The sequence below is a fragment of the Penicillium hordei genome, assembly GCF_028827395.1.
Source record: "Penicillium hordei strain IBT 12815 chromosome Unknown utg000001l_segment0_segment0, whole genome shotgun sequence".
In the NCBI taxonomy this organism is placed as follows: domain Eukaryota; kingdom Fungi; phylum Ascomycota; class Eurotiomycetes; order Eurotiales; family Aspergillaceae; genus Penicillium; species Penicillium hordei.
The window spans coordinates 7,017,490-7,043,184 of NW_026623142.1; the positions used below are offsets into that span (position 1 = coordinate 7,017,490).

General features: G+C 48.6%; 13 protein-coding genes across 13 annotated transcripts; 7 read left to right on the forward strand and 6 right to left on the reverse strand.

The window, feature by feature from the left end:
- Window positions 1–316: 316 nt before the first annotated feature.
- N7537_002629 (putative ubiquitin fusion degradation protein (Ufd1)) lies at window positions 317–2,617 on the forward strand (the record flags this gene model as incomplete). Its single annotated transcript, XM_056893687.1, has 1 exon — window positions 317–2,617. One exon carries the CDS (start codon window positions 317–319, stop codon window positions 2,615–2,617), a length of 2,301 nt encoding a protein of 766 aa, XP_056758682.1.
- A 271-nt stretch (window positions 2,618–2,888) lies between these two features.
- Window positions 2,889–4,005, reverse strand: N7537_002630 (transporter YIP1; the record flags this gene model as incomplete). Its single annotated transcript, XM_056893688.1, has 2 exons — window positions 2,889–3,491; window positions 3,658–4,005. 2 exons carry the CDS (start codon window positions 4,003–4,005, stop codon window positions 2,889–2,891), a joined length of 951 nt encoding a protein of 316 aa, XP_056758683.1.
- Window positions 4,006–4,346: 341 nt separating this feature from the next.
- sam50 (SAM complex subunit SAM50) lies at window positions 4,347–6,187 on the reverse strand (the record flags this gene model as incomplete). The annotated part of the gene is made up of 4 exons (XM_056893689.1): window positions 4,347–5,551; window positions 5,605–5,791; window positions 5,876–5,992; window positions 6,071–6,187. The coding sequence occupies 4 exons, from the start codon at window positions 6,185–6,187 to the stop codon at window positions 4,347–4,349; spliced, it is 1,626 nt and encodes a 541-aa protein (XP_056758684.1).
- Window positions 6,188–6,358: 171 nt separating this feature from the next.
- On the forward strand, window positions 6,359–7,327 carry N7537_002632 (ubiquitin-conjugating enzyme E2; the record flags this gene model as incomplete). The annotated part of the gene is made up of 3 exons (XM_056893690.1): window positions 6,359–6,385; window positions 6,451–6,530; window positions 6,604–7,327. 3 exons carry the CDS (start codon window positions 6,359–6,361, stop codon window positions 7,325–7,327), a joined length of 831 nt encoding a protein of 276 aa, XP_056758685.1.
- A 258-nt stretch (window positions 7,328–7,585) lies between these two features.
- N7537_002633 (uncharacterized protein) lies at window positions 7,586–9,974 on the forward strand (the record flags this gene model as incomplete). Its single annotated transcript, XM_056893691.1, has 4 exons — window positions 7,586–7,808; window positions 8,059–8,526; window positions 8,626–9,118; window positions 9,176–9,974. The coding sequence occupies exons 1-4, from the start codon at window positions 7,757–7,759 to the stop codon at window positions 9,972–9,974; spliced, it is 1,812 nt and encodes a 603-aa protein (XP_056758686.1). The 5' UTR covers window positions 7,586–7,756.
- Window positions 9,975–10,281: 307 nt separating this feature from the next.
- Window positions 10,282–11,382, forward strand: N7537_002634 (holocytochrome c synthase CYC3; the record flags this gene model as incomplete). Its single annotated transcript, XM_056893692.1, has 3 exons — window positions 10,282–10,359; window positions 10,416–11,077; window positions 11,133–11,382. 3 exons carry the CDS (start codon window positions 10,282–10,284, stop codon window positions 11,380–11,382), a joined length of 990 nt encoding a protein of 329 aa, XP_056758687.1.
- Window positions 11,383–11,815: 433 nt separating this feature from the next.
- On the reverse strand, window positions 11,816–13,825 carry N7537_002635 (ABC1 kinase family protein; the record flags this gene model as incomplete). Its single annotated transcript, XM_056893693.1, has 3 exons — window positions 11,816–11,993; window positions 12,047–13,389; window positions 13,454–13,825. 3 exons carry the CDS (start codon window positions 13,823–13,825, stop codon window positions 11,816–11,818), a joined length of 1,893 nt encoding a protein of 630 aa, XP_056758688.1.
- A 719-nt stretch (window positions 13,826–14,544) lies between these two features.
- On the forward strand, window positions 14,545–15,828 carry N7537_002636 (uncharacterized protein; the record flags this gene model as incomplete). Its single annotated transcript, XM_056893694.1, has 2 exons — window positions 14,545–14,859; window positions 14,911–15,828. The coding sequence occupies 2 exons, from the start codon at window positions 14,545–14,547 to the stop codon at window positions 15,826–15,828; spliced, it is 1,233 nt and encodes a 410-aa protein (XP_056758689.1).
- A 401-nt stretch (window positions 15,829–16,229) lies between these two features.
- N7537_002637 (uncharacterized protein) lies at window positions 16,230–18,574 on the reverse strand (the record flags this gene model as incomplete). Its single annotated transcript, XM_056893695.1, has 6 exons — window positions 16,230–16,319; window positions 16,371–17,557; window positions 17,611–17,745; window positions 17,799–17,918; window positions 17,969–18,103; window positions 18,157–18,574. 6 exons carry the CDS (start codon window positions 18,572–18,574, stop codon window positions 16,230–16,232), a joined length of 2,085 nt encoding a protein of 694 aa, XP_056758690.1.
- A 1,705-nt stretch (window positions 18,575–20,279) lies between these two features.
- N7537_002638 (Short-chain dehydrogenase/reductase SDR) lies at window positions 20,280–21,139 on the forward strand (the record flags this gene model as incomplete). The annotated part of the gene is made up of 3 exons (XM_056893696.1): window positions 20,280–20,366; window positions 20,435–20,799; window positions 20,851–21,139. The coding sequence occupies 3 exons, from the start codon at window positions 20,280–20,282 to the stop codon at window positions 21,137–21,139; spliced, it is 741 nt and encodes a 246-aa protein (XP_056758691.1).
- A 489-nt stretch (window positions 21,140–21,628) lies between these two features.
- Window positions 21,629–22,200, forward strand: N7537_002639 (dolichol-phosphate mannosyltransferase subunit 3). Its single transcript, XM_056893697.1, has 3 exons — window positions 21,629–21,783; window positions 21,850–21,918; window positions 22,008–22,200. The coding sequence occupies exons 1-3, from the start codon at window positions 21,736–21,738 to the stop codon at window positions 22,167–22,169; spliced, it is 279 nt and encodes a 92-aa protein (XP_056758692.1). The 5' UTR covers window positions 21,629–21,735; the 3' UTR covers window positions 22,170–22,200.
- Window positions 22,201–22,752: 552 nt separating this feature from the next.
- N7537_002640 (xanthine phosphoribosyltransferase) lies at window positions 22,753–23,828 on the reverse strand (the record flags this gene model as incomplete). Its single annotated transcript, XM_056893698.1, has 5 exons — window positions 22,753–22,831; window positions 22,895–23,010; window positions 23,082–23,406; window positions 23,470–23,576; window positions 23,790–23,828. The coding sequence occupies 5 exons, from the start codon at window positions 23,826–23,828 to the stop codon at window positions 22,753–22,755; spliced, it is 666 nt and encodes a 221-aa protein (XP_056758693.1).
- A 347-nt stretch (window positions 23,829–24,175) lies between these two features.
- Window positions 24,176–25,595, reverse strand: N7537_002641 (thermophilic desulfurizing enzyme family protein; the record flags this gene model as incomplete). Its single annotated transcript, XM_056893699.1, has 3 exons — window positions 24,176–24,689; window positions 24,771–25,244; window positions 25,300–25,595. 3 exons carry the CDS (start codon window positions 25,593–25,595, stop codon window positions 24,176–24,178), a joined length of 1,284 nt encoding a protein of 427 aa, XP_056758694.1.
- Window positions 25,596–25,695: the final 100 nt, after the last annotated feature.

Here is a 25,695-nt window from a genome sequence, read left to right on the forward strand (position 1 = left end):
CGGCAGAATTGTATTCATATATAAAGATATGTATATACATTTTCGAGATGAAATCTAAGAAGTAAAAAACTATGAATATGTATTGGTCATATTATTCATAAAAAAAAAATAAAAAAAACCAAACCAACAGAGTTAAGAGAAGATTCACCGAGGCCCCCCCCCGGGCTGTACAATATAGGCGGAGAGAGAAGCGGTGTATCCTACGTTGTGGAAATTTGATTTTTATCGCCTTCGTCGCTATTGCGGTCCGTCCCCGCCTTGGAATATTCTCATATTAAAGAATGCATTCTCTCCCTAATGATTATCAATATCCATCATGGCTCAAGATACTATAGTCTGGTCATCCCAGTTGCTTGTCGCATCGCCAGAGCGGGCGCCTCGACTAACCGGGGACAAAATCACTCTACCGCAGTCTGCGCTCGAACAGTTACTAGCTGCTGCTCCGCTCCAAGCCGTCCCCTCCGGGAACTCTCGTGTACTTACTTCGTCATTCGATCCCTTCAACCACCACACCTTCGCCGCCGAATCGCGCGCTCGTCAAGAGGTCGAGCAACGTCAGCAGCAACTACCCCACCCGTTAATATTCCGCATTGTCAATCCTCTAAATGGCCGGTTTATCTATGCGGGCATTCGGGAATTCTCCGCTGAAGAGAATGAAGTGGCCTTGAGTACATTGCTCAGAGACTCGCTCGATATCAAGGATGGAGAGTTCTTGAGTGAAAATGGCGAACCACAAGACCTAGCTGTGCCCCAAATAGAAAGGGAACCCTTACCACGGACTGGCCCCGCGGTCACAGTACATGCGAAGCAACTACCCAAGGGCACCTACGTTCGCCTCCGTCCGCTGGAAGCCGGATACGATCCTGAAGACTGGAAGGCTCTTCTGGAAAGATACTTACGGGACAACTTTACCACCCTCACGACGGGCGAGCTTCTGACAGTGCCGGGTACCCGGAGCGAGTCATTCAGATTCTTGGTGGATAAGGTGTTTCCCGAAGGCGAAGGAATATGCGTAGTGGACACGGATCTTGAAGTTGACATCGTCGCATTGTCAGAGGAACAGGCCCGAGAAACGCTACAGAAGAGATTGGAAAAGGCTTCACGTGCGCCGGGTACAACTAGCGGCAGTTCGATTGGTGGTATCCTCAGCGTCGGAGAAGATGTCACTGCCCAAGTGTTGCCTGGGGAATATGTGGATTATGAGCTTCAAGATTGGAATCGCCAGGACACTATTCAAATTGAGCTTACTACGGACAATCCGGAAGTGAGTCTTTTTGCTAGTCCCTTTTCTACTCGCCAAAGAAGTCGTCCGAGATCGGACATGCATGCCTTGGGGGATTTCTCGAGCCAATCGCCCAAGATATTCGATCTTCGGCCCACAAATGTGGTTATGGAAGATGCCGAGGCCCTCTATATAGCAGTTCACGCCGATCCTCCAAACAGTGACTCGTCGGATCCACAGCGGCAATCACCATCCCAGTACCACCTGCGGATTACAGTGAATCCATTGGACTCATCGGATAATCATAATGAGATGGAAGAGTCTCACGAACCTGGCGATGTGCAGTGCAAGAACTGCCAGCAATGGGTTCCCGAACGGACACTAGTTCTCCACGAGAACTTCTGTCTCCGCAATAATATATTATGTCCGCAGTGCCAGAATGTCTTCCAGAAACGGTCTGCAGAGTGGCAAGACCACTGGCACTGTCTACAAGACTCCGGCCATGGCAATGATGCCCCAAGCAAAGAAAAACATGATGCTATCTTCCACCAAACGCACCAATGCATCGATTGTGCTGGGGATTTTGAAGGACTCCCTAGTCTTGCGCAACATCGTACTACGGATTGTCCCGGGAAATTGATTCTCTGTCAGTTCTGCCATCTTCTTGTACCGCAGAAAGGCGATTCTGACCCTGATTTCCGCGATCCCGAGGTGATGCTCTCCGGCCTCACTCCACATGAACTGGTGGATGGAGGACGTACCACCGAATGCCATTTATGTACTAAGATTATCCGATTACGGGACATGAACACCCATCTTCGTCACCATGATCTGGAGCGCCTTTCTCGACCCGCGCCGCGCATATGTATGAACAGAAATTGCGGCAGGACATTGAACAAAATCGGAAATGAGACTGTTGGCCTGTGTAGTTTCTGTTTCGGACCGCTGTATGTTGACACCTACGATCCAGAGGGCAAATCACTGCGCCGTCGCATTGAACGTCGATATCTCTCCCAGATGATGACCGGATGTGGCAAGCCTTGGTGTCAGAACGAGTACTGCAAAACGGCAAAGCAGAAAATGGCATCCGACTCTGGTCTTCCAGCCACGATGAGTGTGGCGGAACACATGAAGTTGACACGCCCACTTGTCGAAGCTCTAAACACCCAGCCAGATGTGCCTAATATGGCACCTTTATATCTCTGTGCTGACGAAACAAGTCAACACCGTCGCAATCTCGCAGAGCTGATTGCAGCAGAGAGCACCGAAGGGAATGACAAAGTGTATGACCTACCGTGGTGTATTGCAGCAGCGGAAGCCGCAGGTGGCGATTTAGAGAAGGCAAGAGAGTGGTTGTCTAAATGGGCACCGACTCAGGGTGCAACGAGTACATGATCCTTCTAGGTGTGGCTCTAGACATGATTTGATATGAGAACATGTGCTTGTTTTGCATCAAGTGAAGGCCTACAAAGCTTACCATTAAGATAGACGAATCTGATAATGCATAATGAATGATATATAAACAAAGCTGGAATTTCATAATATTCATGATTAAAATGCAAAGGCTGGTCTAAAATTAAGACCCTAGACATCGCAGGCACCGGCCCAAAGGACCATCCATACAATGCATGGACAGAGAACGTGTATCAACCAAAGCCCAACTTTTTCAAGCCGCACCCGTCTTTGCAGCTAGCGAGCCGGTGCCACGCGAAGAGAAAATACCCATGATTCCAAAAACGACATAGAACAGAGCCAACGGATACGCCACGAGACCCCTCATGCCACTCATGCGCGCCACAGCACAGAACATTCCTGACGAACTGTATGTGCACCAGCCAACAGCGGCAATGGTCAGGAGATAGCCGAACATGGTGTCCATGGGAATCAGGATACCAATGAGGCTGGTAAGCACCAAAGGAAGGAAACAGTAGCCCAACACGCTAGCCGAGCGAGGGAAGGTTAGAGTGGCAGAGAAATGGCCCGCGGCCGAGGCACCGGACATGGAGGGTTTGTGGTGGGGGTTGTAGTTGGTAGGGTCGGCGGCGTTGGGAGTTGGGACAGTGTCGAGAGCGGGAGACATGAGGCTAAGGATCAGATGCAAAGCGACGGTACCGAACACGGCGACGCCGTAGATATAGCCGTAGAACACTTTTCCTGAGAGGAGGAGGAAAGTGCCGTATAAGACAATGTAGAGCAGAGCTCCGTAGAGGTCGCTATCGTCCATAAGATGATCATCGATAGAGGCGAACGGATTCAGAACAGTCAGAGTCTAGAGAATGAAACTGTTAGCATCCAACATGGTATTCACTGTCGACCTGAACTACAATTAAGATTAAACCCGGGGTGAAAAACCAAAAAACAAAAACAAGCCACCCGCAAGACCCAGAACCCCACGTCTCCCGAACGCACGTAATATAAAATCAACCCACACTAACCTTGGTCCGGATATGTTCAAAATTGACACCCAACTCCTCAAGCAACGGTGGTTCACCATCGTACCCCTCCGTACCAAACGCAGCCAACCAACCCGTCCTCAACCCGCCCTGTTCGCCCATCCGTCCACTGACGCCAGCGGCCGGGGACCCGAAACCCCCATACCCACTACCAGCAGGATAAGCCTGCGCAGAGGGATTATGAGCTCCACTAAAGCCGGCGCTATAAGATGCTTGTGAAGGGGTTGTGTGACCGGAAACCGAGGAGTAGGACGAGGGGAAGAACTGGAGATTCTGCGGTGCGGAGCCCTGGGGGGCGTAGCCCTGCTGTTGTGGATAGTATTGGGCCATTGCCGCGACTGACGGCGTGAAGAGCGGAAAATCGCTGGTTTTGGTTTGAATGTAGGACGTGCTTGGAGTTCCTGGATAGTAGCGATTGGCTAAGATGTAGATTGTTGTAGAGCTTCGAAGCTCCAAATGGCCTCAATAATGGGGATGACTAAGCGTCTAATCGGCCCGGGGCCCGGGCCCAACCAAGCTCAACTGCACATTGTATAGTCTGACAGAGGATGTCTTGTTTTTTCTTTTTTTTTTTTTGTATTATAATGTTAACATTAATCTGAACTTGATTGTAATTGGTAAAACAATGTATACGGTATAGTTGAATCCGCAAGAAATCTACTTATCAATGTTTACAGGAAATTGATACCGATGCCGAGCTGGAGCCCTTTGCGGCCTTCTTCGCCCTTTCGCAACGCCAGAGGCAAGGAAAAGTTAAGTTCGAAGCGAGCGACAGGGTGGGCATACACAATACCGAAGCCAGCTGCGACACTAGGCAGTCCGTTTTGTAGTTCAGAGAGAGTTGACACCAGGGCATCCTGCACCTCACCATTAGTAGTAGGAGTGGCTTTCTGTGAGGTTTGCAGAGAAAGCAAGCGGCCACCGTTCAAAAAGGCCTGGAACCGCACGGGCTTCTCAGCACCAAGGCGGGGAAGCGGAAACAGCAGATTGGCGCTTCCGGCGGCATACACATCACCGCCTAGTGAATCAACGCCCTCACGAGGACCAAGACCGCAGAGGCGGAATCCACGGACATCAGTAGGTCCTCCAAGCTGGAAGCGGTCATTGACACGGGAAAGTTGAGGGCGGGGATTGGACTCCAGTCCAAGAGGGTAGAGAAGACCGGCACGGAATCCAGTGGTAAGGCTGACGCCGCTGTCACCCTTGATTCCTGGGATCGGAATAGGGATGGCACCCTGTGTCTCAATTTCCGACTTCCAGAACGAGACATCACCCTTGAGCGGGCCAAATCCGGCCAGCTCGTTGAAGGCCTTGGCATAGTAACCACGAGATGGCAGGAGGGCATTATCCCGCTGGTCATTAACCCAGCTATGAAAGATGCTGCTCTTCACGCTGTCACCTGCATCTGCACGGACGGTAGGGGAAGCGTTCTCCGCAAGGCCGGTAAGCTGTCTCCAGAAACCGTTGTATCCAAATTCGTGACGGTGGCCTGATTTGGACATCCATCGGAGCTTGCTCCAGCCACCCTTGAGAACTTCCTCGTGGCTTGCCCAGGACTTCTGGGTGGAGCTTGCAATACCGCCAATTTCGAGGCGGAAATCGGGATCACCCAAGATGGGAGTCTCGAATGCAGCCTGGTAAGCGGACCGTGTCCGGGTACCGAGCGAAGCGTTCAAGTTCAAAGTCTCGGCGCCACCAAAGACATTGCGCCAGAGAAGATTACCGTAGGCTGAGCCCTCAGTGTTACCCAAGTCCGTTCCAGTCTTCATCAGCACGCGGGACTTCTCTCGCGTCGCCAGATGGACATCGATGTTGCGCATGCCATCTTGGCCTTGCGACTCGTCCAAGTAGACCGAAATAGGCTGGTGGAATAGATCTGAGATTATGTTAGTAGACACCCATGATTAATATTATTCTGTCATCTCATACCGAAACGTCCAAGTTTATCTGCGGTAGCCGACACTTCCCGCAACGCTTCGGACAGTGTGTACGGCCGACCCTTGTTTGCACTCAAAAGCGGGCTCAAGTTGCGCTCAAGGAAGCCTCGTCGAGTATGAGGGGCACTGGTGACTTGAACAGAGGATATGGTGCAGGGCAAGGTCGAGTTTTCGTCGATCTAATAGATATCGCGATCAGCCGGGGAACTCCGCAAGTAAACGCGAATTGCTTGTCATCGGCTTCTAGAATTTGGAGACCATACCAATTCAGCAAGTCGGTTCTGGGCTTTTTGGTAAATAGCTTGCATGCGCTCATTCACGGCCTGCTGTTGCTCTTCCAAGACCTTGGGGTCTGCTCGCTGTTGCAAACGCTCGAAGACCTAGAAGCGGTTAGAGGTTAGTAGAGGGTCAGCTAAACATTTTAGGCAGCTCGTGAGCTGCCTGAGATATGCACTAACGCTTTCGTCTCCTTCAGCAAAGGAGGAAGACATTTTTGCGGCTGCAATGGCCAGAACTTCCGGCCTCCGGGGAACAGATCGGGGTGCTCGTGCCGAACCCGCAAGATGTGGAACCATCACGTGACCCGGGCGAGCGTGAGCGCCTAATAGCGACAATCCACCTTTGACCTCCGCAACTTTTACTATTCAAGTTCTTCCCTCGGTTTCGCTTTCCCAGAGTGCTCATAAAGTGCTGCTTTGTCTTGTTTTGATTTGCATAATCTCTCGCTTCTATTCATATCACCAAAGATGGCGACGAAAGCGGCTTTCAAACGGGTAAGTGGCCAGACCTCAGGCCAATCGGGTTATCCATGGATAGTGTCTAACAATAGTTACTATAGCTCACTCGCGAATACCAAAATATCCAAAAAGATCCCACACCATTTATTGTGACCCATCCATCCGAGACTAATATCCTTGAGTAAGTGATATACATCCCCTCGCATTGCCGCGTTGCCGCAGTACCACAGAACCCCGAAGCTAACCTGCGCTAGGTGGCATTACATCCTCACTGGACCTCCGGGAACCCCTTATGAAAATGGACAGTACTGGGGTACATTGATCTTCCCTCCAGAGTACCCATTCGCTCCTCCCGCCATCCGCATGCACACACCCAGCGGCCGATTCCAGCCTTCCACTCGACTCTGTCTAAGCATCAGTGACTTCCACCCGAAATCCTTCAACCCGGCCTGGGAAGTCTCGACCATTCTCATCGGTCTTCTCTCTTTCATGACCAGTGAAGAGATGACCACGGGAAGTGTTAGTGGTTCAGAAAGTGAGCGCAGAGTGCTTGCCGCGCGATCTCGGTGGTGGAACTCGACCGGAGGAGGTTCTCATGTTAGCGCCACTGCCGGCGTCACTCGAACTTCCAAGGGTATCAACAATGTCAAGGCCGGAGATGGAGGCTTGAAGTTCCGCACAGAATGGCCTGAACTCGACCAGGAAAACTGGGCTTGGATGAAAGAGCATCGCATCGATTCCGCCACCGGCCAGATTTTGCCTGACCCCGATGCGCCCACCAAGTGTTCCCCAGAGACAAGTGCTTTACGTCGACGCCCCAACGGCAGTGCTTCTGGGATCGGATCTGTCGTGGATGGTGGACACGTTGCGAGAGAGGCTGGTCAAGGCTGGGCTGGACGACACCGAGTCTGGATATGTGTTGCTGTCTTCTTTGGCTATGCCCTGATCTCACGACTATTGAGTGATATGCGAGCATGAGACTGAACTAGTTTTTTTTTTATTATGTTAGAATACCCTTTGTCTTCATGTTTGATCCTAGGCTTTTTTTTTTTTTTTGTTGTTGTCCCTGTCCTTAGCGGGTTCGCAAGCATTATTTTGGGTGCCATGGGAAAGGGGGTTTTTTTTTTCTCTCCAAGACAATGAATTCCAGAGATTTATTGAATACTTGAAGAACCTTTCCAAATAACAGGTTACACCATTGAGCACCGGGTCATCCCAGACGATTCACGCTGAATAGGGCTTGTGCTCGCCCCCCCGCACCGGCAACATTGGCAACGTAACTACACTCCTTTTCTCTTCTAAATCCGCCTTCACCCAACTGCATAGCCTGCTATCCACTTCTTTATTGGTTTGTCTTCTGTGTTTTGCCTCTTTTCCTTTGCATTCCGAACTTGCCTTGGCCTTCGGATGGATCATCTGCAGTCTTTTACCTTTGGTTCGCCTCGGCATACCCATTCAGGTTAGTGCTTTCTGGTCTTGATATACCTTGATATTGGGAAATATGGCCTTACTGAACCCTGGATCCTGTTGGCCTTTTTTGCGGAGGATCTTTCGCCTCTTTTTGAGGTCAAATTCACATCCATTTTGAGTGATATGGCTCTTTGTTTCCTATTTGTCTATGGATTTCCCCTTCAGTCAGCAGCGTCAGAGTTGCACCAAAAGAGAAACCCCCTTGATGGTGAAGAACTTGGACTGAAGTACCCGACTAGAACCCAAGGCCAAACCTGCGCCGCTGGATCGGCCTTCCTTTACATTCATCGATCACGACGATGACTTGACCTCCAAGAGGATTAAAGATGTCAATGCACGCAAGGCTATTCGCTCTCATGTTATGCGCGATGTACGCCGACGTGAGAGACTTGCTGGGTTGAAACGAACATCCAGACAGAACCGCGGGCAATCCGATACTTCCAAGGCTGCCGTTGATGAATTAGATGAACAAAGACTAGTGTTGAGGGCCTCATCCCAGTCTTCTGCTGCATCTTCCCTACTGGACACAGATACCGGAGACGGTTTTGCCTCAATTTATCGTGGGCGTCCTGTCAGGTGGTGTGCTGGCTATCCTTTGCCTCTCCATTCAAATCCTAACCCACCTACATCATGGTTTCTTGATCCTTTTTTTACGCTGCCCGGTACCAGTGAGCTCCCGTCAATGGTGGCACATTTGGTGTACTACTGTAAGTATTGTTCATGTCAATGTTGCCTATTGTTCTGCTCATTTTAGCTGTCCATACTACATGCGCCTCCCCAGAACTAGAGCTAACTACAGGACGAAGGGAAAACCATATTCGTACCGATGACTTTTCCGAACACAAGCAAAGATTCAAATCAAGAGATGGAATTAATGGTTCGATCCTCATTCTCGGATCCGGGCAGTTTCTTTGGGCTGATGAGCATGTGCGCTGCACATCGAGCCGTTCTCGCCAGCCAGCGATCGGGTAATTGGGACTCAGTCCTTACCAACGACCCTGACTATTGTATGATGAGAGCAAAGTCCATTCAAGAGATGAGCGCAAAAGTACGGGATCCAAGTCGCAGACTCAGCAATGAGGCGTTTGATACCATCATCAATCTCCTCACTGGTTCGGTATGGATTCTGTTCGTGAATGTCGGGTTGCAGTATTGCAGTGCTAAAACCCCACAGCTGATTATCGGAGAGTTCAGCGAGGTCCATACTCACCTAACTGGACTTAAAAGTATGGTTGATCTTCGGGGTGGAATAACAGATGAGAGTATTCGTTCTTCTTCTATGTTGTCTGCCATCATCACGTACGTGTGTTTCCGGCTCACCTCTCTACCGATTTCCACTCACCGTCGATGAAACAGAACCGACATCAAAGCCGCCTCGGGCCTAATGACCAAACCCGTTTTTCCATTAACTTGGGATGCACAGCCAATCCCTTCGGAAATCCAACAGCGAATCAGACCACTGACTTCGTCTCCTCTCAACAGACTAGGCACGGGGTTTTATGCCAATACATTTCTCAGTCCCGCCTTATTGCAGATTATAAGTGTGCTTCGTGACATGGTATTCTTTAGCATCACTTATCAGACAAATCCCACGGTCATTAAGCCTGGTGACCAAGACTTTTTCCGCATTCTCAACTGCGAAGCAGAGCATCAACTTCTCAGCTACATCTACAGCGAAGGCTCCCCCAACCCGGAGCGCAATCTTCATCCGATTGAAGCAGTCACTCGAGTGGCTTTTATTTGTTATCTCAATCATTTCTTGATTGTCTCGCCTTCATCGTCTGGATTGGGTCGAGCCCTTACGAAACATCTCAAGACAGCGTTGGATGGCTGCAAATTGCCCCTCCTTGTGGGATTACCAAATAAAAACTTTGGACTCTATGTTTGGGCGTTATTCGTCGGAGCCCAAGGTGCGCTGGGACAACCTCAGAGACAATGGTTTGTGGAGCGGCTGGCCCGTGTCGCAATGATATGTGGATGGCAGTCGTGGGAGCAAATTTCGAAACTTATGGCTGAATTTTTCTTTGTTGTAACTTTGGATAGCTTGAATTGGCGCTCTATCTGGGATGAAGCGATGACTGGGTTTGTTATATCCGAATCGGAGGAACTGGAATTCTCATCTCTTCTTGGAACGGGTGCACTCTCCCTTACTTAGCTCTCAATTATGGGCACTTGTACAATTTGCACAAAACCAGCAGTAATAGTAATAGAAAGCAAAAGAAAGCAAAAGAGATAGGTCTCATGGAGTATTGGAGTATATAAATATGTATTGAAAAGATATAAAGCCCTCCAGAACTATAGATGGGTGACTTGTTTACATTTCACCGCTTTAGGCACGGCCTATCACGTGGCAGCTTTATGTCATCAAAAAAAAAGTCCGCTTTCTCCGGTCTTTTATCGCGTTCGCTTTCGCCTTGGATCTTACCATAAAATTTCTTTGCTTCTTTGCCTCATAGTTCAAAATGGGTTGGTTCTGGGCAGACACCCCTCAGACTTCCGCAGTCTCGATCCCACATGCATCCTCAACCGCATCTCCTCCAGTTCGTTTTGCGCATTCTGTACAGCTTTGATCATCTAGACTGACTCTTATCTAAAGCCGGGATGTCCGATGCATAAATCAGGCTCGAAGCCCTCACCCTCCCCAGTACCTGCTGCTGAACTCCCCAGCAGCTGCCCCATGAAATCGAAAGATTCTCCATTCTATTCGGCCCCACAATCAACACCGGCGCAAACACCGCAGCCACCCACCGACACCGCGGCGCAGCCCTCAACCCTCTCAAAGCTTAATCCTCTGAACTACATGTTCTCGGCTATATCCCAAGAGCGCGCCGCTAATCAAACTGTTGACCTTCCTGTTGAGCGCGAAGGCTCTTCGATCCCAAGGGGCGACGGCCAAGGCAACTGGGAGTATCCGTCTCCGCAACAAATGTACAACGCCATGTTGCGCAAAGGACACACAGACACACCCCAGGATGCAGTGGAGTCGATGGTTGCAGTGCACAACTTCCTGAACGAAGGTGCCTGGGACGAAATTGTGGGATGGGAGCGCGTATTCGCCAAGGGTCTCAAGGCTGGATGGGAACACTGCCGCCGCGGCGAGGAAAACCTGAGCATGGACTTGACCTATGCAGATGAGAATGGTAAATTCGATTTGACCTCCGAGCCTCGTCTATTACGGTTCCAAGGTCGGCCGCAAGAGTGGTCACCTAAGGCACAGATATACCAGGCACTGAGCTGGGCGTACCCAAGCAAGTTTGAGTAAGGACTGTCTTCGCGGTATTTAGAAGAAAATTACTGACTCCAATTCCAACAGGACAAGCCCTCCATTTGACCGTCACGATTGGTATGTCATCCGCCAGACACCTTGGGGCCCGAAGGAAGTTCGATACGTGATCGATTACTACTCTGGGGATCCAGATCCCCACGGACTGCCTGTCTTCCACCTTGATATCCGCCCTGCTTTAGATACACCGACGGCTGCTGTTGAGCGTTTAATGAGGTGGGGAGGTGATGTCTGGTGGAGGGCTAGCGGCGCAGCTGTTCGTGAACAGGCCTCGCGCTAAGAGTGCTTTGACAGCTGCAACAACCAGGCTGTCTGCTTCTCTCCACTCTGTAATTATTCGAAGGCATGGCGCTGGCGTCCCATTGCTTATCTTCGCTTGTGCTTGTACGATGTTTATCTTCTTCTCTGTCTTATATCGCAACCTCGATCTTTTTCTGTTAGTCTATGAACATAGACATGATGATAGCTTTGCATTAATTTTACCTTTTCCCCAAACCTCAGATGTTTCACGTTTTACTCGTAGATTTCTTTAAAGATACGTACGTGTATTTCTTTAAATCATCATCATCATTATCAAAAAAAAAAAAAAGAAAAGAAGAGGGTGTTGTTGTCTTTTTATCATTCAACGGGCATGCCATCTAAGCTTTCATATCAACAGTGAAGAATCGGGCGTGTATTGTACAAAAAATAATAATAATAAAGTTGCGAATGTCTTATATATTAGGGGACAGTTGGTCGTACTTGACGCAATGCTCAACACTCTCGACGCTGGCTTGCAGCATTCCACGAGCCTCCAGGCCGACCCAAACCCAGAGCATTGAGTAGTCGCCCGAGCGCACGGTCTCCAAGAATGAACTTCCAGATCCCAACTGCCGTAGAATAGGAAGTGCACTAGACAAAGTCAGCTTCAGTTGAACAAATCAAGCCTCGTGGGGAGAACTCACCTCTTGAACAGATCTAGGTTGGGGTTCAAACTACGTCCTATTCCTTCAAGCAGTAGACATGAAATGACGACGTTGACAAAATCCCCTTCAAACCGAACGTGGTGCCCGCGGACCATAGTCAATACCTCACTGAGGATATCGCCAATCTTGACACTCCCTAGAGCAAAGGTTCGAGACTTGATACTCAGAACCAAATGCTGCATTTTCAGGGCAAATATCTCTGGGTCAATAACCTCCTCCGGTGTTCGGCATCGCTCGACCATAAGTTGACCAGCCCGGTATCCGTCAAATTCAGCGATAGCTCGAAAGAGGTCCAGGAAGTTCCGCCGATTGGTCTCATTTAGCTGAGTGACAAGCCCAGTGTCGATGAATATCAATTGCGGTCGATACCCCTCGTCATGGAGCTGGGAAAGAGCGATGTTCCAATCATCGGTGTCATTAAGGCTCGGACGTAACCGCTCGAGGACTGCCTCTGTCACATCAACTTCGGCCCGCGTCGGGGCATTGAAAGCACGCGAATGCTTGCCAAGGGAGAGGTCCAGCTCGCTAGGCCGGTAGAAACGAACCATGATGTTCCCCGGGTGGAGATCGGCATGAACAAAATTATCTATGAGCAGCATGTGCAAGAATGCATCAAGGCCTTCATTGGCAATATCGTGTTGATATAAACCCCCTCCAATATCCAAGAAGGTGGCCAACGGGATGCCCTGGGCAAATTCCTCAACCAACACCTCACGGGTGGTGTATTCTAAGTATGGGTATGGGAACCAAGCAGTAGTGCGAGAATTGAATTTCTGGCGGAAGATCACGAGGTTGGCAGCTTCAATCCGCAGGTCCAGTTGTAGCTTCATCATTTCCCCAAACTGTTGTACTTCATCGGGGAAAGACAGCCAGTGCATCGTGGGGATGAAATTGATCATGTGAGCGAAGAATGACATGATCCGCAAGTCTCTATGTATCATTTGTTCAACCCTAGGGTGCTGCACCTTGATCGCGACATACGATGATGGCACCCGCTGCGGGGAACTCTTGACCAGTACGTCGACGTTTTTTCGAACCTTCTCGCCTAGCGTCGGTGGTTCGATACCCAATTCTGCTTCATTGGTTGCAGCAAGGCTCGGTTTCAATTTCGCCTTATAGACCTGTGCAATCGCTCCAACGCCCAGTGGTTCCTCCTGGAACTCTTCGAATATGTCCTCGAATGGCAATCCGTTGAATGCTTTGCGGATGATGCGCTTCGTTTGGTGAAGTGAATGAGCGGGGGCATTCGAGTGAAGTGACGACATTATGTTGCACATTTCCGGTGGGAAGATATCTGTTCGTGATGCAGCCCATTGGCCAAGCTATTCAAGAAGCCAACCTGTCAGTTTAGTCTTAATAGACAATTATTCGCCAATCATAAAATACCTTTATGAAAGCCGGACCAGCCCGCTCCATTGCCTCCACCAAAAACCGATACCACCACAATGTGCCAGACCGCGTGCCATCCCGGTCCTGTACTTTACGACCAAGCCAGATGGCGGGCACTGTCGCGACGACCGGAATGAATATGACGGCAAGGTGAACAAGGCGGATCCCTGTAGCAACAGGGTCATAGATATAACAATAAAAGTAGATCCATATTGTCTGGCAGAGCTTGGAGAGGCCATGCGCGTCGGGTGAAACTGTCTTCCGGACCTCTTCGCGCGAAACCTCCAGCATCTGCATTTCGGCAGTCTTGTCGTGGCCATCATTCTCTTCTGCCAGCTTCAAAAAGGCAGCTGGTGCCAGAGTGGCCATGAGCACCCCACCTATTACGGGTGCCCTTCGCGGGGTGCATTTTAGTAGTTGCCGAGGCCATGGCGGGCGATTGAAATGTTGTCGGGGGAGACGTGGGAGTCCACGTTTGAGACAGAAACGGCCCAAGAGACCGACCGCCCTCATGTTATCATGCAGGCATATAATATTAACATAGAATGAAGAAGTTAGTAGAAAAGTAAAGGTAGAGAGGTAAGAGGTAGCCTCGGGATAGAACTCCTGGTCAAGATTCTGGACGATAAACACGTGCTGCGACGTCATAGACAAACAAGACAAACAACTTATAAAATGTTAAGAAGCACATGCAACTTGTACAGTACAAAATATACGTTGTACATCAAGAGCTCTGTTTAGGTTATGGCTAATCCGAAGTCGTCGATGCCTGCATTCCACAACCACATTCCTCGTCCTTGGTCCGCTTGCAATCAACCATTGCCCAATATGGCAATATACACGGCAGATCCTAGCTCTTTGTCAAAGGAGGAACAGTTGAGCAGGTCAATCTTGTTTTATAGCGGTTTCTGTTAGTGACTGCTGGGACTTCCAAGTTCCGAAAACGGACCATCAAGCCTTATTCAAACGACCGGAAAGATGATCTTGCTCGACGTTAAATTAGGCCATGATGTCCATGGATTCACAATGCCATTTCCACTATTTTTGGCTCCTCCGACGACTGTTAGATGGCGCGGGAACTGTTAATCATGGGTCATACCCAGAACCCTCGCGATATTGAGTCCAACAATGAGAAAAAGCATTCGCACTGGCGCGATTGGGCCTTTGTCCTTCTGTGGGGCGTTACTGGCTATGCATGCATCATTTTTATCGTGTTAGCCTACTGCAACCCGGGGCTTATACCGTTTAATATCTCTTCGTTACTGTTTCGCAAGGAGATTTCTCCATTCTTCGCGTTCTCGCAAGGAACAGGTCATTACTCTAAGCCGCAAGGCTTCAAGATAGTGGCTCTAGTTCCCTTCCATTATCATGAGCGTACAGCAATCCTGGACTGCTATTTGCAGGTATTTACCGTCTCGCCCTTACTATATGGATTAATTCTAACACCATTCAAGAAAAACTTAGTCCACAATAATGGATTTCTTGATCAGGTCGTCTTTGTACCGCAGACTGATGACGCCGTCAGCATAGAATGGCTGTACTCTATCGTGAATCAAACACCCGAGTATTCTATTTCTCCTCGCGGTCATGAAATGGAGTGGAAAGTTGCAAAGGATAATGTGATGTACATCCGGATCGACGGCGATATCGTGTTTCTGGAGGACAACGCCATTTCGACCATCGTCAAGACGAAACTCGACAATCCAAGCACGCTGATGGTATCGGCCAATGTGATAAATGAGGCAGCCCTCGCATCTCTTCACAGTCATCCGGGAACTGCACTCCCATATCTGCCTGAATTGTACGACGTGAAACAACCGTCTCGATCAAAGTCGCAACTGAGGCACGACTGGCGCGCTTCGAGTCTTCCAAGCTGGCAGGGCCCACCGAACTTCGAAGTACGTAAAGACTTTGAGCCGCCATTTGAAGGGCATCGCTGGCTACTCCCCAGAGATGCGGGCTCTGGCCGAGATCCTATCGCGAGATCCGTATATACCGACACTGGTCCGACCATACATGACTGGACTGTTGGTGCGCAGCAACATTACTCCTTCTTGCACCATCTAGAACACAATGATTTGAGCCGTTACAAGTTCCCGATGTGGGTCGATCCAACCGAGCCCACCAGCGAGAATTTCGGGTGCTTCTGGGGTAATGATGCAGTGGATGTGCACAGCATTTTCCGCAACCAGAAGGGACCCTCCCACAATTGGCATATGGCGGATGGCTCTCGCCCGCATGTCATTATAGATGGCAAGGGGCTTGTTTCACATTATTCTGCTCGCCAAGGTGCAGCTGGTTTGGACGCTACGGATCTCCTAGCTCGTTACCGAGGATATGCGCACGAGAAAGTCTGTTTACAGACTGAGTGATCTCAAAACCTCTGGGCTATCAGATTGTGTCAATTAATGGAGGAAGTTACATGTACATATACGTATATACCCAATGATTTTGTTCAACTTCTGCACGCCTACAACTAAGTTCTTATAAAGTAACTAGTAGATTTCTTTGGCTGGGGTGCTCGGGCTTTCTCTATACTCATGGCGATACTTCATCAAATTGTCATGTTGGGAGGGGTACACGTACACACGGCAGGAAAGGTGCCTTTTTTTTTGTCCCTCTAGAAAGTATTTTATGGCCATCTTTTGAGTCCATTTCTAGACAATGTTGGTTCCACAACAAACCAAGGCACATATTTGGCCGAAGTATCACATCATATGCAACAATAATAAGACTTGTTCCAAATGCATCATATCGTGTTGGAGTTCTTCAACTAAGCATCTGTTGCTGCTTTCAACTGTGAGGCATTGACCTTCACCAAGTCTTCCAGCATATCTCTATAACCCACAGGAAGGGCACCAGACTATTTGGCGGTTAGTAAAAGACCAGCATTATCCTAGGGTAGAAAACTCACCTCGTTCGTCAGCAATCCTTGCACAAGCACAAAAGCGTTGTCACGGTCTTTGGTTTCTTGCGACTTGTCTGTCTCCTCGGCCTTATCTTGATCGGGAGTGCCCCCGCCTAGGGTCGTCTTGAGCAACTCGGTAACTTCTGTCTTGTGCAAGCAGTCCACAACAGCGGCACAACCAAGTTTGTTTGTCGCCATTAGAGCTAGAGCAAACCAGCCTTCACTGCGAACGACAGGCCACTGAGTCTGTGTGATCATCGCACCTACTGGTAGCGAAACACCCTCGTGTAGGGTGTATAACCGGTTAAGCAAGGACACTGCTTCTTCATCTCTATCGCGAGCCTTGGGGCTAACAGTCCGACAAATTGAAGCAACTGTCCGTCCGATTTCAGTCTTGATTGGCGTGGAGTCTGTTTTCTCGAAAAGAGACAGGAGCAGAGAGAGATAGGTCCGTTGATGAGCCGGGGAATCAACATCTTGTGAGAGAGGAGCGAGAAGGTGGGAGATGTTATCCATCGAGGAGATGATCACCTGACGCGCGATACTTGCAGCCGAGAATTGAACCTGCGGAACAGATTCATATGCCCATAATCGTGAAATGGCAGGAATGATACCAGCCTCTCCAAGAATGGCTCTGTTGTGGCCGGCAATTGCAAGGTTCTTCAGGAAACCAAGCGAAGAGTGTAGGACCGCACCACGGGCATCTCCTCTGAGAACGGATATCAATTCTTTGTGGATTTTCAGGTCCCGGACCATCACCTGGCAGACCTCGTCGGACCGGGCGAGGTTTCCAAGCATGACACAGGCGCAGATCTGAAGTTGATCCTCGGTTGCAGCCACCCATGACTTCAATGTCTGTGAAAGAGGAGAATCAAGGGGGTAGTTCTGGGCAAACAATGGTGAGGCAGATACCTCAGCCAAAGCCTGGTTAATCTTGAGGCGAAGCTGCGCGAGAGCCTTGACGTCTTCGCTCAAAGAAGGGTCCACCACAATCGAGAATGAATGGCGCAGGACATCCAGCACGCCTTCCACCATTCCATTCGACACGCAGGCATTCTGGAACTTTTCGTTTCCTAGGTAAGCAGCAAGAGAAGTTGCCAATGACGAGAAATGTGCAAAATCAAGAGTCTCATCAATAGCAAGCTCCATCAGCAGTAGAATTGTTCCGTCGGGAGAGTTTTCAATGCCTTCGGCTGTAAATTATATGTTAGGCCGGAAAACAGACTGAGGTTAAAATAAAGCATACCTTGCTCAGAGGCCAACTCAATCAAGTCGTATGAGAAATTAAGTAGAGCCTCATTATCTTCAATCTCACCATCTTTAATCAGCTTCAATAAGATATAAGCTGTCCGATTGGCAGCTATCTGAGCATGTGCTGGTTCTTATATCATATTAGCAAGACGTGTATCACCGGCCTGTTCTTTCTGGACATACTGTAATCCATGCAAATATTGTAGATGACTGGAATTGCAACAAAGACCAAATCCGAATCAAGGAAATATCGAATGATAGCAAGCGTATGGTTTCCCTTGATAACAATCTCCCTATTCTCGTCTGCATCAACGTCAGTGATATGGGCACATATGCAACTGATTGCAGAATACCTGTATCGGCACACGAGTTCCCAATAACTCGCAAAGAGTGAAGCAACAAACTGGTGTCAACCTTGCCCTTCAAAGAAACCACATCCAGGAAGAATTTCAGAACGCCAGACTGGCCAAACGGAGCACGCCATGAAGCTGAAACGTAATTAGCAAGTTATAAAATTGACCTGTATATAGAATTGACCCACGATCTCTGCTACCATCCGCAATAATCTCAGTGGCTTGTACCAAGTACTCTGAGTTACAAGCCCAGAGCTTTTGCAGAGTGGCGCTCACGCTTTGCAGGGTGTCGGCGTCCCGTCGCCCGCGTTTTGCGTTTGCATCGGCCTCTTCAAGAGATGCATGGAGCCCCTTGAGATCGAAGCTATTTCCAACATCCTCGACCTCCTGGGCTTTTTCAATGATGTCTCGCAACTCACGGAACATCTCCCGTTGCTCTTCCAAGTCAATGGTTTCCGTGCGGGGTGGCAAAGAGGAAGAAACCTCCGGTAGACCTGAGAGAATCTTTTTGATAGGAGGCAGTTCCAAATCTCCCTTTTTCGAAACTGAGTGGCCAGCATCTCCATGAACGGCCAGTTGAGCGGTAGATATACCCGCCGAAGACATCTTGCCGAATCGAGGTCAAATAGTTGCCTCCGGAGTGTGGAGTAATATGGAAGGGTCCGTGTTGAGTTGATGATATGAAGATACAAATTCCTTGGTCGAACGGGAAAGGCCTTCTCAATTAGATGAAGGAGCCTAGATGGTAGCCTGTTGACCCCGTCGTAACAATCAATTTAAACCTTGTTAACAAACAGTGTTTGCTCCGATACGAGAGTACTTGCAGCTTTCAATCAGGAAACGAGAGCCTAAAATGGATTCTTGATATTAGTGGAAGACAAGCGGCTCCTCATCAGGAATATCGCAGAAACAAAGTAAGTTTAAACTGTTCGTGGAGAGACCCGTGGACTTAGCTGCCTGAGGTGGATTCAGGCACCAATCTCGTTTAGGTTAGGCCGGAGTATGATGTTTATATGGAACCATATCATGTTTGCTGTATGTTGTATTGCAACTACACTCATTTGAATTCAATATGAAAACTATATCCTACATCTAAGTACATATGTATGTATCTATCTATCCACTGAGATGAAATATCAATTCCCGTGATCCGTGTTCCACTATGTTAAGAAGCCCAATTTGGAAGCAAGCTTGTGAGTAGAGGGTGGGGGTAGGTAATGTCTATTGTCACATACATTTCGAACGTTTTTCTCACTAGAGAGCTTTTTGCTATGTTGATAGGCAAAAAGAAAACCCCCCACAAAAAAAGAATGGAGCTGCGCGGAATCGAACCACGATATTCAAGGAATGAATCATGATAATTTCCCGGTTAGGGAGAATTACATAAGCTTGATGGACTAACCATTATCCTACAGTTCCTTAACCAGTAGCCTATAGCTTCTAATTTTGGGAAAGAGCACCGTTAAGAGTGCTCGTGTTTCGGAATTCTTCAATCCTAATAGGTGTCAATAATAGCATGAAGACGTCCACCAATACTAGCAGAAGACATTCAGCACTCCGAAAATGCTAGTTTCAATGGTTGAACAGCATTATCACCTGGTTAAGCACCTTTTTTCGCTCAGTATTAAAATTTAAGGTAGATAAATCCATGAAATCGATTCCTTGGCATAGGGTCTAGGGCACGTTCAGCAACGTGATCTCGGGCTCCATGTGCCTTCCTACAATTAGTGGTTGCAGTCTGGCTTGAAAACTGTCAGTATCGGCATTGATTTCATAGATCATCCCATTTTAGTTGCCCAGGTGTAAACTATATGTTCGTCATCAAGTTTACTTTTGCATGGATCTGAGAGCAGGTACCCTACTACGATAGCCCGGCCGAGAAGGGACGCTAATGTATACAAATGGATGTACAAAGTACATACATATGGCCGCTTTCCCCTTTCAAGACAATGGAAGTAGATTACGTTATTGGCCACGCAATTAACTATCCGTTGAGATGATGACAATTCGGCCTTCCAAGTTGGAGACGCAGATTGCAGGGATCAGTTGCATTTGTAATCGGAGAATTTGAGCGCCGGAGATTGGGGATTAGGCTTGAAATGTATAGGGATTTATAATCAACAGTGCCTGTTCGACTGTCACCTAAAAACGTATATAAGTGTACATTGAGTCAGGCATCTATATAAGGTATTATACTTCAATTCCACTGCATCTGGTCGAACCCACTTCGAGTTAATCAATCGGACGCAAATTCTCATAACTTATTCCTATATACGATCATCGAGCCCTAGAAGGATCCTTACAAACCATAATGGCCCCTATCGTTGTCTTCATCACCGGTGCCAATCGTGGCTTGGGCCAAGGGCTGATCAAGGGTTTCCTCGCTAAATCAGACCATGTAAATGCTTCTTTTTTTCTCGCTCCACTTGCAATTAGAGGCAATCACTGACATTAAGTGCCTAATAGATAGTTATAGCTGCCGTTCGTGACCCAGCGCACTCGACCGCTCAGGCACTTGCCGAGCTGCCCCAAGGCGAGGGCAGCCGTATTATAGTAGTCAAGTATGATGCGAGCGTTGAGCAGTCTGCCTTTGATGCAGTCAAAGAAGCCAGAGATCAGGGCATCGGCCATCTTGACATTGTCGTCGCTAATGCCGGCATTGCCAAATTATATCCACTCGTGAAGGACGTCAAGCGGGCCGATATAGTTGAGCATATTGACGTCAACGTGTTAAGCGCCGTGTCGTTGTACCAAGCCACACGCGATCTGCTGCAAAAGTCGGGCGGAAAGCCCATCTATGCCATTATGGGATCCGGGGCCGGTGGTCTCGCGTATGTCTACTCGAATTTGGGACACGGTAAATGGAAGCTAACTATCTCTAGACGTCAACCCCCAGTCCCAAGTGCAGCATATGGCGCATCAAAGTCGATTGTCAACTGGTACGGAGTTCGGATCAACGCCGAGGATGAGTGGCTCAATGCGTTTGTCTTGGATCCCGGCTGGGTGCAGACTGACATGGGCAATGCTGCTGCGCAGCTTTGGGGCATGGAGGAGGCGCCTGATACCCATGAGAAGTCCATTACCGGCATGGTTGAGGTTTTGAGCACAGGCACCAAGGAGCAGTATGGCGGCAAGTTCGTGCGGTACTCGGGTGAGGTTCTGGAATGGTGATCATACTAGTTTCATAGATCATGGATAGATCGGGCCCCCACTCTAGGCCAAGCTACGAAGTAGGGCTTCTCGCATGACATTTCCTTGCAATTCAAACGATATGAGAATATACTACTTCATCAATGACTCTAGTCTCTATAAGGATGGTCAAGAATATGTATGCTGTAGTGAATGAATTTTATTGAGGTCGGGCGAGTCGGTTTGCTTACATAATCTATTTTGAGCCGTGCTCAAAGCGGAAGGGCAGGCCTCTAAACTGCGTATGTATGTTCTTTTCTCTTTGTTAATTCTTTTTATATTCCTTTCAAAACATTTGGGAGAATTAGATATAGATGAATATAAATATTTCACAAGACCATAGATGTATTAACCATTTAGAATCCAAATGCCCTGTAGAAGATACCGACTTGGCAGGTACACAAGACCAGTGACCTGGTCCGGGTGCCAAGAAGCGCATCACCCAAGTTGGCCTTTGCCGCATACAGCACTGCAACACCCCGAGTCCCTCATTTTTACCACGCTAAACCGGTGCTATCTTCACAATTGACCTCTCTCCTCTCCTTTGTGAATCTCCTGTCTTATCTACCGATTTCACCATGACGCGCGCTGTCCAGACCCTCTCCGTTCTTCTCCTTGTCTCCTCAGTATGCTACGAAGTCCCTCCATCTCAGGAACACAATCCCACATGGATCTTACTGACAACCGATCAGCTCTACCTTTCCCTTTTCCTTGGACTTGTTCCCCTGAATGAGACTGTCCAGACTGAAGTCATTCCAGTTGTACGTTACCCACCCCGTCAGCCCCCCCGAGCCCCCAACTCCGGTCTTCGAATGTGTCGATGGAAGAGAACTAACCTATAACCACCCAGCTCCCATTCTACGCGCTTATTGTCTTCGCTTGCTACCTTCTCGCCCGCCTGGGTGTGGCGATCTTCACCTTCAACGATGTCCCCGAGGCACACGCTGAGCTACAAAAGGAGATCGAGCTTGCCAAGGTGGAGTTGCGCCAGGGCAAGGTTGAGGTCGATTAAATGAGAGATCGATATGCGCATAAATTATGCTATTAACCAGATGTTCGGATCCAGGGCAGACAAGGTCTGGGTCCGAGTCCGAGAAGTTCAGGCTGTGGATTGGTGTTTGGGCGCGGAGGCTTTTGTCTTCGCAGGATTGAAAAGGCTGCGCTGGATCAATATACTACACTATGCTCCAGTGACTTTTTGTCTCGCTACCAATGCTATATTCTCTTGATACCCGTCTACAATTCAACGTCTGCAAAACAACGTTTGGAGGATTCTAGGCCCAGGTTTCTGGTTGGTCGTTATAACAAGGCCCGCATTAATGGGGAGTGCTCCTTGAGAAAAGAAAATGAGCACGAGTGCAAGAGCAGTTTCAAGTCAAAAAGTCTTTTGGGGGACAGCCTGCCGGTCTGCCAATCAGCCAAAAAGAACGAACTTTTTCTATAGAAATTCATCAAGGATATCGTAAAAATTACACGCTCAGATTTATGCATCCGGTCTGAGCATGGACAGTAAAATCGAGGACCAAAATAGTCACAGATATAAACCGTCAGAGCGGCGCGCAAAAGGGAATGCTTATGATAATGTAGTCATTCGCTTAAACAACCCTGGGGTTCTTGGTCGAAATATCAACGATAGGGCTTTTCTTGGCCAGAGTATCGTGCTCTTCAATGTCCCTGTAGGAAGAAGAAAGAAATCAGCCACAATCTAGAATATAGAAAATTCGAGGTATAACATACTCAGCCTCCCAAGGGTAGCAGATCCAGACATCCCCAGTGGTGACCGCGGCGTGGTAACGCTGGTCGTTCTCCATCATATCTTTGGGCAGCGTACCTTTCTTGGCCTTGTCCTTGTTCTGTTCCAGTTGTTAGCCAAACCCATCAACCTCCAAAAAGAGAACGAAAAAAAAAAAAAAAAAAAACATACGTGCAGAACGAATACAAAGAAGTTAGTCTCCAAGTTCTTCTTCTCGTCCCCGGGACCGAGCTGCTTCCGGGCTTCCTTGACATCCTTCTCGAGCTCCTCCACGGCGTATTGTAGGGTTGTGCGGGTATCATCGACCTCGTCAACGATAAGAACATTCTTACCAACCAAGTTGGCCATCTCCGAGGAGCTCATGTCGAGCCATTGCAAACGCTTGACCTCAGTACCGGGGGCCTCTTCGGCGCCACCCTTGCCCAAGTCCTCGTAGAGGGACAGACCGATGGCCTGGATGGGAATGTTAGGGTTACCGGGCTTCTTCAGGAAGGAGCTGTTCGACGAGTATGGATCAGTGTACAGTCGATATGAAGGGGCACGTGTGGATTGGACGTACCGGAGGATGCGGGCAGGGATATAACCACCACCGCCGATGGCGATCATAAGGTCAGGTTTGAAGGACGCGAGTATCTTTTCCGCCGAGTTCTTGCAGAGCTTGTGGACCTGTTGAGATTGTTTATATTAGTCTTGGTCGTTTTAAAGTTCAGAGGTATAATTGTGGACTGCGATAAGACAATCTACATATTTGCGGGGTTGAGGGATATATTGATGTTGCTGTTCATATGTGTCTCTTCGACATCTTCGATATCTTCAACGTATTTTTGTTGACTTCAAACACAACAAGACAGTGTCTAGTCCGTAGTCTGGGATTCTTACCTCATTGTAAGTGACATATTGCTTTTGGTCTTCCGACATATTGGCGGTTGTTAGGATGATTCCAAAATTGGATAAATCTATGAGGATGATAAATGACAGTTCAATGAAGAAGTATCAAGAAGTTGACTGTTCACACCTGTCGAATGTTTTTCCACGAAGAGAATGGGAAAGGGAAAAAAAATGGAGGGGGAAGGAAAAAAAAAAAAAAAAAAAGTCGGACGGAAAGGTTATCGGCCCGCAGGCGTGCGGGGGCTCTTATCAGACCCTTCTTAAGGCTTTTAATGTCCGATGTATGTATGTTGTACATACAGCTTGACCCTGCATATATTCATTTTAATATGTATCTCAATATGCATAATATGAATTTTATTCTACCCTATAACACCCTAAGTATACCAGCTAGGTTCAGGCACTTCATGCAGCAGTGCATATCGCCCTAATTCCCGGTTCTTGTACGCCACTGGATCGTGAAGAGTGTGTACTCGAATATCCCGCCAGAACCGATCCAATCCGACTTTTGAGGCAGTCGCCCGGGCTCCAGTCACTTCAAATACACCAGAAGTAACTCTAAGTCCGACATCTGTGGCGACCACCTTGATGCTAGCGACCCACTCCGCAACCTCGCCACGTTCCTGGGCCGTGAGACCAGATTTCTGCGCTTGGTATCGCGTATAAAGCCCTGAGAGTTGATCGCCTGCTCGATCGGCAAGGGCTTCAGTGGCACGCAGATGCGCAAAGAAGTTACCATAGCGTTCGAGGATGTAGAACTCATCCGTTGCTGATTCCTTGTTGTCCCCACCGAAAGGCCAAGCACGTGTTGCGGTTGTGGTGTATTTGGAAGCGAAATCCAAAGAACCGAGAGCAATACCCAAGTAGAAATTGCTGAAGACCAGTTGGATGCTGTAGGGAAAAGCGAGTAAGTATTGAACTATGCAACCGCTGGGGAAGCATGACACATGCAATGACATAGACTGTACTTACGTTGGCAGAAATAGAGTAGGGAACGCGATCTTCAGTGTATCATCGCGAGGCTTTTTGGTAGCTGCGTCCCAGCCCAGTGCATCTGACCAAGAAGCACGGACATTGTCTATCTTCACGCCTCCAGACTCGGTCAGGCGCAACCCAATGTTGTGCCAGTTGTGAGCAAACTGGATACCGGGCTGTTGGGTCTCGACCAAAGCGAATATATGGTCCTGAGTACCATCCACTATACCTTCAAGGACTGTGAGGTCAGACACAACGCCTCCAGTGTTGAAGTACTTGTTCCCGGTGAATACGATATGGTCTCCATCTAGGGTGATCTTCAGATCATTGTCGCGGGGGTTCACGGCGCCGCCGACAAAGTAGTTGTTCGAAATGATCAACTGATGGGTTCGGTCGGCTTGTTCAGGAGTGCCCATGACATTTGCAATGGTAGACCAGAGAAGGTGATAGCCAAGCAGCATACCGATAGATCTGTCTTCTTGTTAGGGACTATCCTTGGGAGCCATGTGGGATGCTTGGATGTTACCCATCTGCCTTTGCAACCTCTCTTATTGCCTTGTATCCAACGCTCCAGGGTTGCTCGCCACCACCATACTTCTTAGGTCCTAGAAGCTTTGTCAAGCCCGAATGCTTGAGCAGGGCCACTTCGGCGCGCGGCGATTTGTTCTCCTGGTCTCTTTGGACCGCATCCTTGGCTAGCACTTCGGAGACCTCTCGGGCTCTAGCAATCCATCCTTCTTCGGTGTCCGGGAGATTGGACCATATGGTTTCGTATTCAGCGTAGACAGCGGGGTCTGTCGCTGGAACACTGGATTGGGACATGATGGCAGGGTATATGCAGTATGGTTGTTCAGTTCAATTATATTGAAATTAACGGACTATTACTTTTCATGGGATATGAGACAGTATATAAATAGTCCCC

What these genes read in the sequence shown, in the direction of transcription:
- N7537_002639 (XM_056893697.1), top strand. Translation starts at nt 21,736, where the DNA reads ATGACGCGCGCTGTCCAGACCCTCTCCGTTCTTCTCCTTGTCTCCTCA. An exon ending in TTCTTCTCCTTGTCTCCTCA is followed by an intron (nt 21,784 to 21,849) that starts GTATGCTACGAA and finishes ACAACCGATCAG; the next exon opens with CTCTACCTTTCCCTTTTCCT. An exon ending in AGACTGAAGTCATTCCAGTT is followed by an intron (nt 21,919 to 22,007) that starts GTACGTTACCCA and finishes ATAACCACCCAG; the next exon opens with CTCCCATTCTACGCGCTTAT.